This window comes from Chelmon rostratus, chromosome 10 (genome assembly GCF_017976325.1).
Source record: "Chelmon rostratus isolate fCheRos1 chromosome 10, fCheRos1.pri, whole genome shotgun sequence".
Taxonomy (NCBI): Eukaryota; Metazoa; Chordata; class Actinopteri; order Chaetodontiformes; family Chaetodontidae; genus Chelmon; species Chelmon rostratus.
Window position 1 is genome coordinate 28191612 of NC_055667.1, and position 18101 is coordinate 28209712.

Below are 18101 nucleotides of genomic sequence, written 5' to 3' on the forward strand. Positions count from 1 at the left end.
TTCTATTTTAAACACACACACACACACACACACACACACACACACACACACACACACACACTTCAGGTGAGTAGGATCATATTTATTTAATGTATACCTGTATGCATCATGCACAGACACACAAAACACCAACACAAAGTACTCAAACACATGAAAAACTTTCAAACAAACTCACTAAAGTTTTGGACCTGGATCAGAAGCCACACTGAGTCTCGTGTGACGTCCAGAGTCTTCAGTTCAAAATGGCTCAAACTGGTCGTCTGGGTCAGCCGGCACAATCTGAAACTATTCTACTAAGAAAACTCGATTACTTCTACAATGATGCAGGTCGAACAGTAGTTTACTTTAGTGCATTAGAGATAGAATTGAAGTATAAGTACACTTTGACCTTTTGTGCTTAATTTAAAGTATGTTTGACAGATAAAGTTTACGTCTAAATAGATGTAATTAAGTTCTACTCAAATGTATTAAAAATGAATTTACTAATTCTGCAGTACTTAAAGTGGGATTTCAAAGTACTTATAAAAAGTGTACTTTATTATAAATGTAGTAAATTACAAATACCTTTAATAGTTCTAAAGTGTACTTAGGAGAAGTATACTTATTTTGAAGTCCTTTGTAAAACACTATTAGCAGCTTACTTAAAGTTTACTTTCACTTCACTTCATTTGAAGGATATTTAAAAATATTTCCAACACATGGATGGTATAGTGTGATATAATACAGCTGTACTGCGAGTGTGTTTTGAATGTTCATGAACACTAAAATACTGTGAAATTATTGCAACATAGATTTTTGCTCGTACCCTGCAGCCACACCTTCAGTAGCAGGCTGACATCATCACTGCTGCTGCTCCTACTATCAAAACTCGTACTTCTACATCTTCTACTACTGCTAATACTGCAGTAACACCAGTGCAACTTCTTTTATAAAGCCAGGTCATGTCTTCCCTCTTATCATCAGTATTCTTGAGCACTGCAGTGTCACTGCTCTGCTGCCACTGACACGTGAAAAGGTGTGAGGGCCTTTGGCGTGACGGGCAGCAGTTTCCATTTAAAACACAACACGTTTGCTCTGTAAGTTTTCCAGCAGGTGTCCAGTGTGTTATCTGCTGTTTGTCCACAGAGCTCAGCCGATGAAACGTCTGTTTTCACCGACTCTGGAGCGAAGAGCGTCTTTATCTCCACAGCAAAACTTCATTTCCAAGCGCTCCTCTCTTTCTTCTACTTCTTCCTGTGGAGGGCTTGAACCAGGAGAGGCAGAAAGGGGGTGAGAGAGGAGGAGAGGGGAGGACTGGTCTGAGCAGGACTCCGGTCTCAGGCTCCATCTGGAGTGAAGAGGGACGGCAGACGGTTTTATATGTCAGTTAGAGGTTAGAGGTCAGTTGAGACCATGAAGCAGCCATAATGTAACATTTAACACTTTATCTGACAGATTATTAATATTATAGACTTGTGTATTCAGACTGGATGACAGAAACATTCCCGTGAATATGACACCCTGCCGTGTTTGTGTACTGTCACTGTGCGGTAAACCCTGAACGACTCAAACATGAACGGTGAACTACACGACGAGTTTCTGCTCCTAGCTGACATTTAATAAAAATGTATTTTCATTATCATCATGTTCATTTTGAAAAATTCTCACGTCAGATTATTATGTGAAGACAAAACAAACACGTCAGTGCAGGTTAATGAAATTTCAACAAACACAATTTATCATGTAGCACAAAAACAAACAGTACGGTGAGTGAGAATAACATTTAAAAAATACGATTATCTTTACTAATAAGAATCAAATTAATACAATAAAAGTTGTTGATGGATTAGTCAAAGATAATTACTGTAATTACACAATTCTACCAAAAGGGGTCAGCAGAGGAGAGCGTTAATAATGCTGTCAGCTGAATAAAGGTTTGTTTCTGATTTTTTTGAAGTTTAAAACTGTTGATGTTTGTTATCCAACCTGCTGAGGTTTTATTTGTGTTTATAAAAAATTATTTTTGTGTGTCTCTGAAGGTCAGTGAAAACTGTCATGAAAAGTAAAATATGTTTCTATAAAGTTATTGATTTCTTTTGATTTATTGTTTATTACTTTAATATCATTATGAAGTTGTCGTGTTTGTAACAGACGAGTAGCAAGAGCAGCAGTAGTGGCAGTAAGGAAACACTCTACTGTAGATTCTCAGGTGTGTGCATACCTGAGCTGTGCAGCGGTGAAGGTGGGTGTGTCTCCGGCTGGCGTTATGTGCAGATGAAGCAGCCGATGTAAGCCCACACCCTCTGCAGGATGACCAGGATGGCCAGCAGGTAGAAGAGCAGAGTGACAGCCTGGAGGAAGGTGGAGGGACGGACCAGAGAGAGGCGGATGAAGGAGGGACAGAGACGTAGAGGACGGAGACGGGAACAGATGGACAGAGACGGGAACAGATGGACAGAGACTTTATAGCTTGAACAGACGACAGACTGAACTTATTTCTACACTCAGACTCGGTTTCATGTTTTGTAATTCACACCTCCAGATCAGTCCAATGTTAGCATTAGCATCTGCATTAGCACAAACATGTCAGATAAGCCTCAGTGTGGATACAGCAGAGTACACAGCATCGTCTCCAGGGAAGTTGAGCCTGGTTACATTATCAGCAGAAATTTACTTTAATCCGTCTGACTCCTGGTTTGTCAGTTTCAGTTGACTCGGCTGTGTCATGGCGTGCTGACGTTCCTCTACTCTCATGTCTCAGGTGTTGAATGCAGCACCGTGACCTGAGAAGGTTCCTGCTCAAAGCTGCTGTACCACATCATAATAATAATTATTTCTAACCACGAGTCCATGATCACTTTGTCGTGGATTCTGCACTTTTCTGTTCATGTGACATGTTTGGTCAAAAACAGCAGCGATCTGAGACGGTCTGGACTGTTTTTGAGGAAATGCAGATGTTTTCCTCGCAGCAGGTGTGCTTCTCTACCTGTTGTGTGCTCATTCCCTCCTGATGTTCGCAGATGTTTCCTTCTTTAACAGGAGCTGCACATCCCTCCGCCTCCTCCCTCTCCTCCTCCTGCTTGTTCTTCATCTGACCCGATCCTCCGTCAGGTAAGTCTGGCTCTAAAACCGCCCCCGCAGACTCCACAGAGACCCTCTGCAGACCTGGAGCTGGAGGAACTGGTGCTGGTGCAGCTGTCTGTACTGGTTCCACTGGAGGGGATACCAGTGCTGGGATTGGCTCTTTAACTGGTTCCAGAACAGGTTCCAGGTTGTGGGCTGGGGTTTCTGGTTGGGGTTTTGGCTCCATGTTCTGGACTGAGGGTTCTTTAGGTTCTTCTTGTTCCACATCTGGTTCTTCAGGAACATCTTCCACAACTGCAGACAGATGACAAAACGTGTGTGTTCATCGTGTTGACAGAGAATAAAAGTGTGGCTGTTCAGACTTTTTGGATTTTGGAGATGAGTATGATGTTTTCTTGATCTTTAGTGATAAACTCAGTGAGTTACAAGGACCTGGACAGGTCTGCAGTCAGCGGTGTACAGGACTCGACAGGACTGGAGAATATTGGTGAAGCTCGTCCACATCGTGTGCTACGAGTCAGACATTCATAGATTCAAAGAAAACTTTATTATTACGCCCCGGCAGCAAACACGCTCCCAATGGAAACCAGCAATTTCCACTGCAGGACTTTCACAGCGTGGTATTAGTACTTTTACTTAAGTAAAGAATCTGATTACTTGGACTGTATTTGTAAGCAAACCAGTAACACCATCAGACACCACTAAGGCCGCACTGGTTTGCAGCGTGTCTGCTCTCAGAGTTAGAGCCTGACGTGTCCTGAAGTCCATCAGCTGCAGAGTTTTTCTTCCAGAACAAAGCAATCTATCAATCACTGACTCGTACTGATCAATAACCCTTTCGGCTCGGTCATATCTTAGCTGCCTTGTGCATTCGAGATCTCGCTCGCTCTTTACCTGCTGCAGCTACCGACTATTTTAGGATCAGACTCATAGACCTTAAATCCAAAAAAACCCTCGAGCAGATCGAATTACTGAGTGTAGATTTCAGCCGCGGGCTCGTTTCTGGCGGCTTCACGGTTCAGCCTTCAGCACAGCAAGCGTTTTCTGTCTGACTGCTGGATGTTAAAGTGCAGAAACTGCAGTTTGTGTTGCTAACTGTGTCTTATAAAACCAGAGTTTCCCCAGCAGCCCCTCCTCTTACCTCGGAGGAAGTCTATGCTCCTCAGAGCGCCCTCCTGCCTGCTGAAGTTAAAGCTGAAGTGGCTCATGTTCTCATAACCTGGTGTCAGTGTCTCTGCCGGACAGGAGCCGCTCGCTGCAATCACTCTGAGGAGAGGAGGAGGAGGAGGAGGAGGTGGAGGAAGAGGAGGAGGTGGGAGACACATGGGGAGGAAAGAACAGATGAAAGCAACAAATGATTCACTTTAGAAGAGAGGGGGCCTTTATTAAGCACAGATATCTCTAAAGATGCAGCCTGTCTGGTCACAGTACTCACTTTGTGATCAGCTCTCCTGAATTCTGACGGGAGGAAGAAACACAGAGATCGTTTTAGAGACGCAGGAAGACATTTTCCCTCCATGACAAACACAAAACAGAGATCCTCGACTGGATTTCTATGTTCTGACACACACACACACACACACACGAGCGTGCAGCCCACCTGGATAAAAGCAGCCATGTCCAGCTCCTCCATGCTGCTCACCGCCCGCTCCACCAGTTTGTTGTTGGCCTCCACGCTGTCTCCATAGCAACGCACCAGCGCCTGGGCGCGGCCTGTCTTCTCTTCCTGCTCGGAGCTGATTCGTTGTGTCATTGCCTTTAACGTGATGATGTGATGAACATGAAGACAGTTCAGCTACTGTCAGCATGCACTGTACTGCTATTAATAATACAGAATCTGGATATACTTCATAACGTGTACACGTGTATTTACACTACTGCATATGAGCATGTAAGTAAATGTATGTATTAATTCAGATGCTACTGTAAAGCCAGTAATATTCCAGCACGGCAGCATGTTGCTGCTATTGAAAAGAACAAAATGTGACCTTTCGTCTGTCGTCCAGGATGGAAACCACTCGAGCGAACGTCTCACACACACTCTGTTTCTGAGTCTTACAGTTCTCCTGCAGAGGGCACAATGAAGATTAGCACACAAACAACATGCACGCCTTCATGTCCACTGTTTCCACACTGTAAATGAAACAGGGAGGTTTTCTACATACAGCCTCCATGTTTCAGCCAGTCAGAACTGAAACTCTTTTACAGAGAGATTTTAATAAGATAAGTTCAGGTCATTATTCTTCATTTCTCCTTTTCATCAACAAATACCTTCCCTGACTGCGGCTCTCAGCCCAAATCCCACCGATTACACCTGCAGACATGAATCATGTCTCGTGTTTCATGTTAAAAAATGAATCAGAGATTTCCTGAAACAGCTGCTCACTGCAGTTTCTAACAGATGTTACTCAAACAGGAGGACATAGAGCATCTGTTGGGACTATTTTCAGCAGCGGATGAATCCACATCGTGCTGCAGTGAGTGTTTGTGGCAGCAGGACTGTGTGTGTGTGTGTGTGTGTGTGTGTGTGTGTGTTCATGGTGATGGAGGAACATGTGTGAGGCTCACTGATGTGTTTTAATGGAGCTCTGTGGCTCAGAGGAAGAAGATCTATTAAAATCATGATGTAAATCTATTTTGTTACTTCTTCCAGAACTTTTAGGGTCTATGGGCATTCTGATATACACGCACACACACACACACACACCACACACACACACACACACACACACACACCTCGATGTTTCTGCAGGTCTCCTCCAGCTCATCGATGAAAGCCTGGACTTCATTGTTGGCTGCCAGCAGAGAGCTGACGTCTTCACTCAGCTCGTCCTGGGAAACAGAAGGAAATTAATGAGTTAAGATTATTAATTATCTAACAGCTCTGAGACATTAACTGCAGTGAGCTGTGTCATAAAAACACTTTTTTGTTGAGCGTGAATATTTAGTTAATTGGGCTAACTGCTCTCAGACTTTAAGTAAAGTTACCACACTGTGAAAATACTGCAGTACAGGTACAAATCCTGCATTCAAAACCTTACTTAAGTACGTACAGTAAGTATTATCAGCAACAATTACTTAAAGCATCAAAAGCAGAAGTACTCTCTGTCAGTGTTTTACTGTATGATGTTTACTTGAGTAAAGGTATTTAGTTACATCCCACCGCTGGGTGTCATCACTTAGAAGTGTTGCATGAGTTAAACTACAAATCTGTGATCTCAGTTAATTTAAACACAAGATCCTTGTGCTCAAAAAGAGGATTCATTCTCAGTGAAGAACCTTGGAGCTCTAATCTGCCTCTATACCTGCCAAAGAGCAGTGACTCCTAACACGTCTCTGGGGGTCATCAGGTGGAAACCTCCCTTCAACAGTGTTTCGCCTACTTAGTCCCACGACACCTCCAGGAGGTTAGGCAGTGAACTCCGGCGTCCCAGAGTCACCCCCCCAGTGCCAGTTCACACTGCTCCTACACAATCCAAACAGCACCGCCACGTTCAACTGACCCAGAGATGCTCCAGGTAGTGGCCAGTACCGATGCTACCATTTAACTATTGCTAATGCTAATGCTAACCGCTAGGAAGAACAGAAGAAGACAATACAGTTCCGATGCGACCATTTAGCTAATGTTACGTGCTAACCGCTACCTGCTAAGACGAACAGAAGAAGATAATAAAGCTAGATTCACCTATACTGTTAATGTTAATTGCTAGCTACCAATACTAACTGCTAAGATGCTATCATACTCTCACCGCTTTAGCTATTGTTAGCTGCTACAATGCTACCACAGGCCTAGATGCCACATGTAACTGCCGATTGCCACACTACCATCATCTACCCCTGCCTCTCACCAACTGCACCAAGAAAAAGCGGGGTGGGAATACAAACCCTGGTTCGGGTAGGGGATAGAAAATAAAGAGGTAGAGTCAAAAGATGAAAGTAGGGATTGGATACAGACCCTTGTTCGGGTAGGGGGTGGAAAATTTAGAAGGTGCTGAAGGTGGAGGCCTAAACCACAGACTAGATTTAACAGCCTCTTCTAACATTTCCTTCAAGAAGCAGCAAACCCTACCATTTCCTTCAAAAAGCAAACAGAGCAGGAAAACAAACCCTAACATTTCCTTCAAGAAGCAAACAAAACAGGAAAACAACCAAAAAGATCAAAAAACAAGCCAACTCTGTGTCTTACCACGCAAACTCACCTGAACAGGCCGCATGGTCCCAAAGAGAGACTCTAGCTGGCCACACCCCCACCTTATCTAAACTTCCTGGTTCTCTTCCTATTGGCAGAGCGAGAAGATGGGGCGGGGAAAGCAGAGCAGAGGAGAGGTGTCTTGTTCAGACATTAACCTCTTCTCTTGCCGGGTTAGGCATGCATGTCCTCTGCCCCCCCCCCCCACTGTCCCTATTTCACCCCCCAACTACTATTATTTCTCCTGATCCATATCCACTGACTAGACCTAGCAGCCTCATCTGACATCTCCCTCACTGTCTTTCTTAAATTTTGCCCATGCACTCCCAGCTCCCTCAACAGTGAAACAGCTGACCCTGCAACAAAACCTCTACACCCCACTTCAACCGGACAGACCCTGGTCTTCCATCCCCTCTGCTCAGATTCTGTCTTTAAATCTGCATACTTAGTCTTCTTCCTTTCATAAGCTGCCTCCACTGAATTTTCCCAAGGGACTGTTAACTCAATAAAATACACAGTCTTTTTACTCATGGACCATAAGACAATGTTCGGCCTCAGATTACTATAAACTATTTCCTGGGGCACAACTAGCTTTCCTCCCAAGTCGACCTGCATTTGCCAATCATCAGCCCCTACCAGGCAGCCACCTACCTGCTTTCTCCCTGACTTAGCAGCTCTATTTTTCTCCCCCTCTCGAACAAACTGCACATCTAACCTCTCCTTTCTAGAACTTCCAGAATTCACCTGCTTCCTTCTCTCCTCAATGCCTGCGGCTAAGCTTCTCAGCACCTGATTATGCCGCCATGTATACCGGCCTTGTGATAAGCTAATTCTACAACCTGACAAAATGTGCTTTAAACTTGCTGTACCTGAGCAGAGTGGGCACGATTGATCGCCCTGTACCCAGAGACTTAGGTTCTGCGGGGTTGGCAACACATCGTATGTCGCCCCTATCAGAAATTTAATACGGCCTTCCTCCATATTCCACAGGTCCCTCCAACTAAGTTTCCTCTTCTCAACACCTTCCCAATTCAACCATTGTCCCTGTTTGGCTTGACCAACTGCTTTTGCCCCTCTTAACAACTCCTCCTGCCTACGCACCTGTTCCACTACAAGCTTTCTTTTCTCCTTTAGACCTGCTTTATTCCACACTGGTTTGCCTGGGCCAAGCCCCAAGCCTCCCCGGCCAAATTGAACATTTCCTACTATTTCTGCATGCCTGAGAGCTGCCTCTGCCTCCTGCACTGCTGCCCTTGGGTTCCATTTCCTCCCCCCAGAAGGATTCGGAACCACATTGCTAACTAACATGTCCTTACTCCCAGATAATTAGAGTTCTGTCCTAACCTTAGTGCATTTAAACTCCTCTGTTAGACTGGATACTGGCAGCTGAAGCATTCCTTTCCCATACAAAGCTACATTGCTTAAGCACCTGGGAGCACCCAACCATTTTCTAATATAAGAGCTAACTAGCCTTTCCATTCTCTCTGCTACAGATAATGGGACTTCATATACTGACATTGGCCACATTAACCTAGGATACAAGCCAAACTGCAAGCACCACAACCTCAGTTTTCCTGGGAGCCCTGATTTATCTATTCTCTCCAGCCCTTCTGCAACATCCTTTCTAAATTGCACAACCTGTTCAACATCATTCAGGTCCACATTGTACCACCGTCCTAGACTCTTAACTGATTTCTCCCTAATTGTTGGGATTTCCTCACCATCTATAGCAAACTTTCTATCACTTACTTTCCCTCTGTATATTGAAATACTCCTTGACTTACTAGGCTTAATCTTCATACTAGCCCACTTGAGATTCTGATTGACTTTATCTAACAACCTCCTTGTACATGGCACTGTTGAACTTAGCAGTGTCATATCATCCATATAAGCCCTAATTGGTGGAAGACGCATTCCATTCTGCCGTCTCTCTCCACCTACGACCCACTTGGAAGCCCTAATAATTACCTCCATAGCCATTGTGAAAGCTAGCGGGGACACTGTACATCCTGCCATAATACCAACCTCCAATCTTTGCCAGCCTGTTGTGAGCTCTGCGATACTTGCACACAGTCTGATGTCTTGGAAATATGCTTTCACCAAGTTAACAACTATCTCCGGCACTTTAAAGTAGTCAAAGGAACTCCAAATAAGGTTATGTGGCACTGACCCAAACGCATTAGCCAGATCTAAAAATACAACATTCAAGTCTCTTTTCTCCCTCTTAGCTGTCTGAATCTGATGCCAAATCATGCTAGTATGCTCTAAGCCTCCCGCAAATCCTGGTATCCCTGCTTTTTGCACTGTCGTATCTATCATACCATTCCTTTCTAAGTATTTAACCAGCCTCTGTGCTACGATACTAAAGAAAATCTTTCCCTCAACATTTAGGAGAGAAATCATCCGAAACTGGCTAAGGTCCGATGACTCCTTCTCCTTAGGGATGAAGACACCTCCTGCCCTGCGCCATGCTCTTGGAATACTTTGTTTCTCCCAAACTATTCTCAGGTATCTCCATAGTGTCCTTAAGATGCCAAGTGCACTCTTATAGACACGGTAGGGGACTCCATTAGGCCCTGGGGCCGAAGAAGCCTTTGCACGCCTAACCACCTCCACCACTTCTCTCCACCTAGGTGGGCTCACATCCATCTCCTGCTCCACTTCCCCTAATGGTGGCATGTCAGGTGGAAGACCTATGTTCCTATTCTCCTTTGAATCTGAATACGTCGACTTCAAATACTGTTCAATCTCTGATTTCGTTGCCTTAAGTTGCCCTCCTTTTTCTTGATTAAACAAGCCTTTCACAAAATTAAAGGGGTTCCTAAAAAATGCTGACCTTGCACGTTCCTTCTTCTTTCTCTTCTCCCTAAGGTGTTCTGCCCTTCTGAGTACTGCTAACCTGCTTCTCAGTTCCTCCTGCAACACCTTAATTCCCTCCCTTTCTTCTTCTGTCGCCTTCCTCCACTGCTTTCTTAACTGCCTCCTTTCCTTTACTAACTTCTCTATTTCTCTTTGCCGCCTAGACTTGCCGACCTGCACCCTCTCGCCTTTCCTTTTGACAAGCACCCCAAATCTCTCTCGACCATAGGAGTAGATCACATCTCCAATTTTATCCAATTTCTCCACTACATCTCCTCTAAGCCTGCTTAATATGACTGATAAATCTCTATCAACTGCCTCCCACTCTTTGCTATCATTAGCCCTCGGCCACCTAACTCTAGCTTTCTGCTCCATGCTTCTTTCCTTGGCTGGCCTGTTGCCCTCAACACCAACTGCATCCCCTCTCCGTACCTCCTCCTCTCCAGGGATAGTGTTACTGATATCCTGCGAACTGTGGTTTTCTACCTGTCGCTGGACTTCATCCGACTGATTCGACTGACTTCTCAAGAAATACTGGTCGATGCGGCCACTCTGCCCTTCCACCGCTAAACACTTCCTCCTTCCCTGATGAGTTCTAAGGCCTCGGATTGATGTTATTTTCTGCCAGCCACATGGGCAAACTTGAAGCTTCTTATCCTCTGCTGCACAACTTTTGCTCTCCTTAGTTGCCTTCCCTGTCACCTGAGTACTGCTACCTCTGGCCCTAAGAGATGGGTCCGTGCCCCCATCCCTCACTGAGTCATGTATCCAAGGCATAGTCATATCCGTTATCCTGTTCGTTACCATGCAATCCACCTGTGAGTCATCTTCCACCCCTGCTCTCGCTGACTCTTGGGGTATTTTCCTTATATTGGTTGTAGCTAAGTCTGGTTGTAGCAAGGTTAAGGCTTGCCACTGCTGCCATGGGTTGCTAGCCCATACCAGCACCTGTGGGGTCTTTTCCCTCCTGTCAGCTGTCTTAGCGAACCGTCAATCTATAATAACCGCCATCTTTCACTGTCAACAAACCAAATATACCGTCAGCTGGTTTTCAATGACAACAACTGTAGTTCTACCAAACTTTTTCCGCGTTTATCTTCTTTTGCTATGTGCATTTGTTTACCAATGGAAGTGTTGTTGATCACGGGGTCCTCAGCTTTTATATGATATATCTGATTCCTGGAAAAGGAATCAGATATATCATGATTATATATGATTCCTGGAAAAGCCTGAGGAGGCCCACATTCCTGTTCAGCCGGGTGCTGACTTGAAACTTTGCTGTGGTGTTTGCAGCTGTCAGAAGTTAAAGCACTGCATTATGGAGTATTTTGTATTTGTAGTATTCATCATGCCATCGAGACGCACCGTCTCTACACACACTTATAACGGTGGAAGAAGACACATGTTGTTTTTATTTGGCTGCTCAGACTGATTTAAAAGCTCGTTCTGCAAACAGTAGTGACAAAACGGAAGGAACAGAGCCGGCTGCTGCTGATCGCCCCCTAACCCTAACCCTGGTAACAGTAGAAGGAACAAAGTGTGAATGTAAAAACATGAGAAGTCTCCTCGTCTGTACCTTCTGCTGCTGATAGACGTCTGCCAGAGGAGCCACCTGACAGGACCGATGAGCCCCGAACACTTTACAGAGCGAACAGGTGGGAACCTGACAGGTGAGACAGTAGATGTTCACCTTCTCACCCTCATGGTCTGAACAAGTTACCTGAGTGGGAGGTGGAGGGGGAGGGAGGGGGCTGGAGAGAGAGAGGAGACACAGCAGGTCTTCAGTATATTTCATATAGCTCATATAAATCAGAACTCCTCCTCCTCCTCGCTCTTCACCTCGTGGCGTTGTTGCTGTTGCTGACTTCCTGTTTGTAGACGTCGATGATGTTCTCCACCAGCAGGTTTCGCTGCAGGCCGTAGACCCCGTGGCGATCCAGCACCACTTCGTGTCTGCAGGACGGACAGCGGAAACGGCCGCTGTTCACCAGCATGGTGGTCCGAGCCTGGAACAGGGAGGGCTGGACAGAAAGACGCGCTCGATTATTAATCTGACAGCGACAGTTCAGCTCCTCAGCATGCCAACACCCAACAGCTGGACAACACAGCTGCATGCTGGGATTTCAGTGATTCACGGCAGGTTTAGTATCAGGTGGGTTCTTAGTGAAGAACATGTAAAATCTTCCACGTGTCCCTGGCTGAAGTCAGAGCTGGTTCAGGACGGGTTAGTGGGTAGAAACTGGACTGGAAAGCCCCCTGTCCACCATCCAGACACACACACACACACACACACACACGCACACACACACACACACACAGCTAGATTTTATTATTTTTATTGTTTAGTATATTTTATTGCCTTAGTATATTTTCATTCTGGTATATTTTTCATTGCTTTTATGAATATTTTTATTGCATGTTGGTTTATTTTATTTGATTGTAGTTATCTTAATTTTATTCTTTCTAATCTTCTTATCTTTCTTACTATCTGTTCCTAACATGGGGGTTGCAATGAAAATTTCATTGACATGCTCAATGACAATAAAGACTCTTGAATCTTGAATGAATCCTGACTCATAACATTCAACTGATGCAGTTGAAATAAACCAGTTAATCATTTTTGGCCACTAGGAGGCAGAAGAACTCTGAACACACAATACTGACCCGTTATCACCATGTGAAGTCGTTAAGCTAAGCTGTTAGCAAACAGTTGCCTACTTACACATCCAGCAGCGTTTGTTTCTGCCTGATGAATTAAAAAATTCATATCAGAAACAAATTAAATCTAAGAACGTATTTTATGAAATTCAGCACTTTTGCCCCCAGCAGAAGCTAGCTAGCTAGCTTTAAGTAATTATATTTACAATTTCTAACTTAATAACTTTTAGTCTTTCTGAAGTTCTAACAGTTCTAAGTGAGGAGCTGGAGTCAGCAGCCAGTTAGCTTAGCTTAGCACAAGGCCTTGAAGCAGGGGGAAACAGCTAGCCTGGCTCTCATCAAAGATAAAAAACAATCTACCTACCAGCACCTTTAAATCCCATTAACTAACACTCATTATCTTCTTTAACATGCTCATAAACTTTAATGTAAAAACGACAACAGAGTCTGATGATGTAGTTTTTATGCTAAGCTAACCAGTTTCAGAGTCTCGCTCCATAAAACAAAAAGTCACCTTATGAATAAAGTAAAAAAACAGCTGAGGCTTTCAGCAGCGTGTCGGTGCTTTAGACAACGGAGCGATCAGAGAAACGAGAGTCGAGACCGACAGATAGACGACAGATGAGCAGAGAGCTGGATGGAAGGTTAAAGGGTTAAAGCGTCCTGAAATAGTGGCCTTTAATAAGCGTCAGCTGCTGCTGGGCCTGACTGAGGGATCAGAGCTGGACTTCAGAGGCCTGCTCTGAGGCAGCCTGCGTTCCCCAACAGTCACACGACGTCAGAGAAAATGTCTTTTCAGCCGTCTGTCTGCAAAATATGCCGAAGCATTTAGTTAGCTTTAGGTTTCTGCAGTTAAATCCAGTTTTAATACACACAGAATGCATGTTCACACCTGTTTCACCATCACACAGCATGAAAGTATGATGGAAGACCAGCTTTCCAGTATTCCCAGTGATATAGAACAATTATTCCTAATGACAGAATTGATTATTTCGTCATTAAACATCCACAGAGGCAGCATGCTGTTAAAGGGCCTCACTACACAACCTGTGAACAACTTAAAGGAACAGTTCAACATTTTGGGCACAGAACTGTGACGTGCTGGACTATCCGTCCTGTTGTCACTGTGAGGTTGCCAGGCAACCAGTGAAGACTGCAGGAAGTTACTAGTCTCAGCCAAGAAATACATAACCCCCCCTGTAAAACCACAACTTGAGATATGAAGTGTTGATAGTGAGCTTTAGAGGTGCTGGTTGGTGGATTTTCTTGAACCTTTGGACAGAGCCAGGCTAACCGTTTCCCCTTGTTTACAGTCTCTATGCTAAGCTAAGCTAAGCATAGTTCTTGGCTGCAGACGCTTTGTGTGGTTGGTCATGCTGCCTTCAGTCCGTCTGCCAGGACAGAGCGGGAACCAACAGTTTCCTCACAGAAGACGTTAAAGTGTCACTGATTGAAGCAGCAGCATACACACACACACACACACACACACACACACACACACACACACACACACAATCTGAACAATAGCAGTGAATGTAGGTCAGGCAGGTGACTTTGATGAACATGAGCAAACCAGTTAAACATCCACACGTCCCATTTTAGACAGTGATAATCTACTGTACACACACACACACACACACACCTGATGTAGGCTTTGTTAAGTGTGTGTGTGCTGCCGCATGGTTTAAAAAGCGGTCCTACACATAAAGCACATACATGTAGAGAAGTGTGTGTACAAGCAGGGATAGTATGTGCAGAAATAGTATGTGTGTGTGTGCGCATCAGCAGCGTGCCGCCACACACACCTGATAGAGCTCGTTGGCACACTTCCTGCAGAGGTTGTGCTGGCAGGGCAGGATGACCACAGGCTTGTTGAAGAGCTCCAGGCAGATGGGACAGATCAGCTGTTTCTCTAGCGACGCCAGCGACGCCTCACCCTCCGCTCCCCCCCCGCCCCGCAGGCAACTCAGGTCCGCCGGCAGAGACGTGGCCGCTCCTCCAAACTTCACCTCCTCCTGCAGACACCAGAAGTGACTGAATGAGCGAAGGGATCTGCAGCTCTGTGTGTTTCTGAGGGACTGCGGTGGTGCCTTCACACATGTGAGACCACGAGCTAAACTTTTAGCTTTTTAATTTGACTTCCTCCAGGACAACCAGGACATTTCAGTAGAAATCTATGAAAATCCACCTGCAGAGACTCAACGCCTGTTTGAGATATGTAATCAGTGGAGGTGAACTCAGATATCTGAGAGCTGATCATCTGCTGCTGAACCAATAAATAACCAAATTCACTCATTGTTTTCTTAACCTTTAACATTCAGCGTCTCCCCCTCATTTCACCTCAGTGAGGTCTGATCAGTTCAGTTCAGTTCAGTTCAGTTCTTCACTGAAGCTATATGATGTTTACATTGACTGAATATAATATCGCTCTGTGCTTTAATTGACTGCAATACTCCATTAAATGGAAGTAATTAATGGCCCCGAATTGTTTATTCTTTTTATAAATGACATTTGTCATGTTTCCAATAAGTTAAAAAATGTAGAAAATTTAGAAGAACTTCTGCACACTGTTGAACAAGAACTTGGAGTGTTCAAAACTTGGTTTGACGTCAATAAATTGTCTGTTAATATAAAGAAAACTACATTTATGATATTTGGAAGCCAATCTGAAAGTAATATTAAATTAAAAATCTCTAACATTGAAATAGGAAGGGTTTGGGAGACCAAATTTCTCGGGGTTGTGATCGATCATAAACTAAACTGGAAAAAACATGTTGAGTATGTAAAGGGTAAAAATCTCAAAATCAATTGCAATCATGTACAAAACCAAAGACATGCTAAATTATAAAAGTTTATATTTAATTTACTGTTCTCTGATACTTTCTTATTTAACTTATTGCGTGGAGTTATGGGGATCTACGTTTAAAAGCACAACTGAAAGAATTGTGTTAAAACAAAAACGAGCCGTACGCATCATAAACAAAGCTGCTTATTATGACCATACAAATCCGTTATTTTTAAATTCTCATGTATTGAAGTTTAGAGACTTGGATTATTATAGAACAATGCAAATCATGTTTAAAGTAAAAAATAAAACACTACCAGACAGCGTGCGTAAGTTTTTCAGAGTGTCTGAGAGTAAATATGAGTTGAGAGATGGAAGCAAATCTGTGTTACCAAAAGCTAAAAAAGAGGTTAAAAGAAGATGTGTTTCTTTTAAAGGGGTTCAGCTGTGGAACAGTGCTGATCTCAAACTCAAGCAATGTACTTCCTTTGTTATGTTCAAAAAATCATGATGTGGATTTATATTTAGGAGTTATGGCTGTAATTGAAAAAAGGGGAAAAGAGATATGTATGTGCATGAGTATGTATGTATGTATTTTTTGTTTGTTTATTCTTTCCACTTGACACCATAAATTGTGTAGCTTAAGATGCATAGTAGGCGGGCATTAATAAGCTTTGCTTCTGCCTGAGCCTTTTTCAGTCAAAATAGTTTTTTTTTTTTTGTGGTTCTTTTTTTTTTTTGATGCTTTGAAGTGTATATATGACTGAAATAAACTAACTAACTAACTAACTAATCTAGACGTCTTTTGCATCCCTTAATTTCCCCCCAGTAAAAATGAGTATCTCACAGTGATAAAACCAGTGAATTTGGCTGCAGGTGTTCGAGCTGACGGAGCCAGTGGTGGGACAGCTGGGTTTTTCATTTTTGTGTCCAAGCCTTCATTTGACTGAAACACAAATCACAGCGTTGAACTTCGTCTCAGAGATCAGACTTTGGAGAGCTCACCTCCAGAACGGTGCCTGCTTACAGCGGCTCTGTCAGAACACCTGAGCAGGATTTGGATGGTTTTCAAAGCTGTGAACTAACGTCTGCCTGTAACAGCAGAAAAACACGACTAAAGGCTTTGTGGTTAATGAATTAAAACGTGCACATTTCAAACGTTTACTGGAACAAAAGATGTAATGAACATAGAGGAAGGGGCAGAGCCAGATGTTAGGCCTCAGCTGGGGGGTCCGGGGGAGATATTTTTCCCAGTTGCTACTGTATATGCACTATTTTCTATTAAGGAACGGCTAAATTCTGTCCATCACTATCAATATCTTTTTAATATTCATGAAATCTAAGTTTGGGCCATCTATATCTTATTGAAGTATATATACTGATATTTTGACTGTATGTCTTTATATTGAGGCCACTCTGTTCATCACATCAAACTGTGTTGTTAGCACTGAAATCACTGATTTGAGCTGTAACTAACCCACTGACGTGTCTTCTGAACTTCATTGGCTATTTGATGGTCAATTATCTGTGAACTCGACTCCTATTGGCTCAATCTTCATGCGAAAGAAGGGGAGGATGTTCTTCAGTTCAACTCAGACTGTTATTGGCTGCTCTGTTGTTTGGCTTCACATGGCAGGTTGTGATTGGTCCAGTCAGGTGTCATTTGAAACCTGAGACTCTCCAGAGTGACTGGAGCCAAGATGGCGCCCGTCTGTGTACGTTTCCAGGAGCTGTGACGAGGAAGACGAGCACATCGCCTGCGAATTTGAAATAATAAAACATCTTTCTGTGGATTATTATCATGTTTGGATGAAATATTTTTACTGCAGTGGATCTTCTGGACCTTTCTGTCAGAGCTGTATTGATCTGTGGATCACTGACAGACATCATTGATCAATCGATCAGTGCTCAGTCAGTTTTATAACTGGTTGTTTGTCTGCTGTTTATTGAGCCTCCTGTTGTGTAGCATCAGCTCTGTGACGGTGTGTAATGTAAGTGTGTGTGTGTCAATAGACGGGAGGAAGTGGGAGTGGGGGGGGTATAACACCAAACTGAAGTTATTTTAAACCTGAGAGATTCGGGGCTGTTGACTCACCTTCTTCTCCATCTGTTCTGTCTGGTAGCTGTTAGGAAAATGATGAGGAGGCAGTTAGTTTTCCTGCAGGAAGAGCTGAGCTGATCTCCTGGACTGATCTGCTGGACTGATCTCCTGGACTGATCTGCTGGACTGATCTCCTGGACTGATCTCCTCACACCGAGCTTGTTCAGCTTTGATTCCAAATGAGTCCAGACTTAGTTTTTCATGCACAGACAATCCAGGACACCGTGGACTTCAGTGGACAGCAGTTCACGTTTTCAGGATTTCTTTTGCATGAAAACTTGTTTGAAGCTGCTGAAGCTGCTGTAGAGAGCACAAATACTCACTCAGCGGGTCTGAACATTCACCGTCAGCTTCACACAAAGCCCCACTGAGAGTCTGCGTCCAGCTCGTCCAACACAAACGTCTCTTGTGCTGAATGAAGACTCGAATCGATCGACGGTGAAAAC

General features: G+C 43.9%; 1 protein-coding gene across 1 annotated transcript; it reads right to left on the reverse strand.

Moving 5' to 3' along the window:
- Window positions 1–2215: 2215 nt before the first annotated feature.
- On the reverse strand, window positions 2216–17661 carry trim101 (tripartite motif containing 101). Its single transcript, XM_041944995.1, has 11 exons — window positions 17650–17661; window positions 14575–14784; window positions 11951–12132; window positions 11688–11862; window positions 5800–5895; window positions 5052–5129; window positions 4664–4819; window positions 4499–4521; window positions 4205–4329; window positions 2966–3357; window positions 2216–2330 (listed from the first exon to the last, which is right to left on the reverse strand). The coding sequence occupies exons 1-11, from the start codon at window positions 17659–17661 to the stop codon at window positions 2244–2246; spliced, it is 1536 nt and encodes a 511-aa protein (XP_041800929.1). The 3' UTR covers window positions 2216–2243.
- Between the last annotated feature and the right edge of the window lie 440 nt (window positions 17662–18101).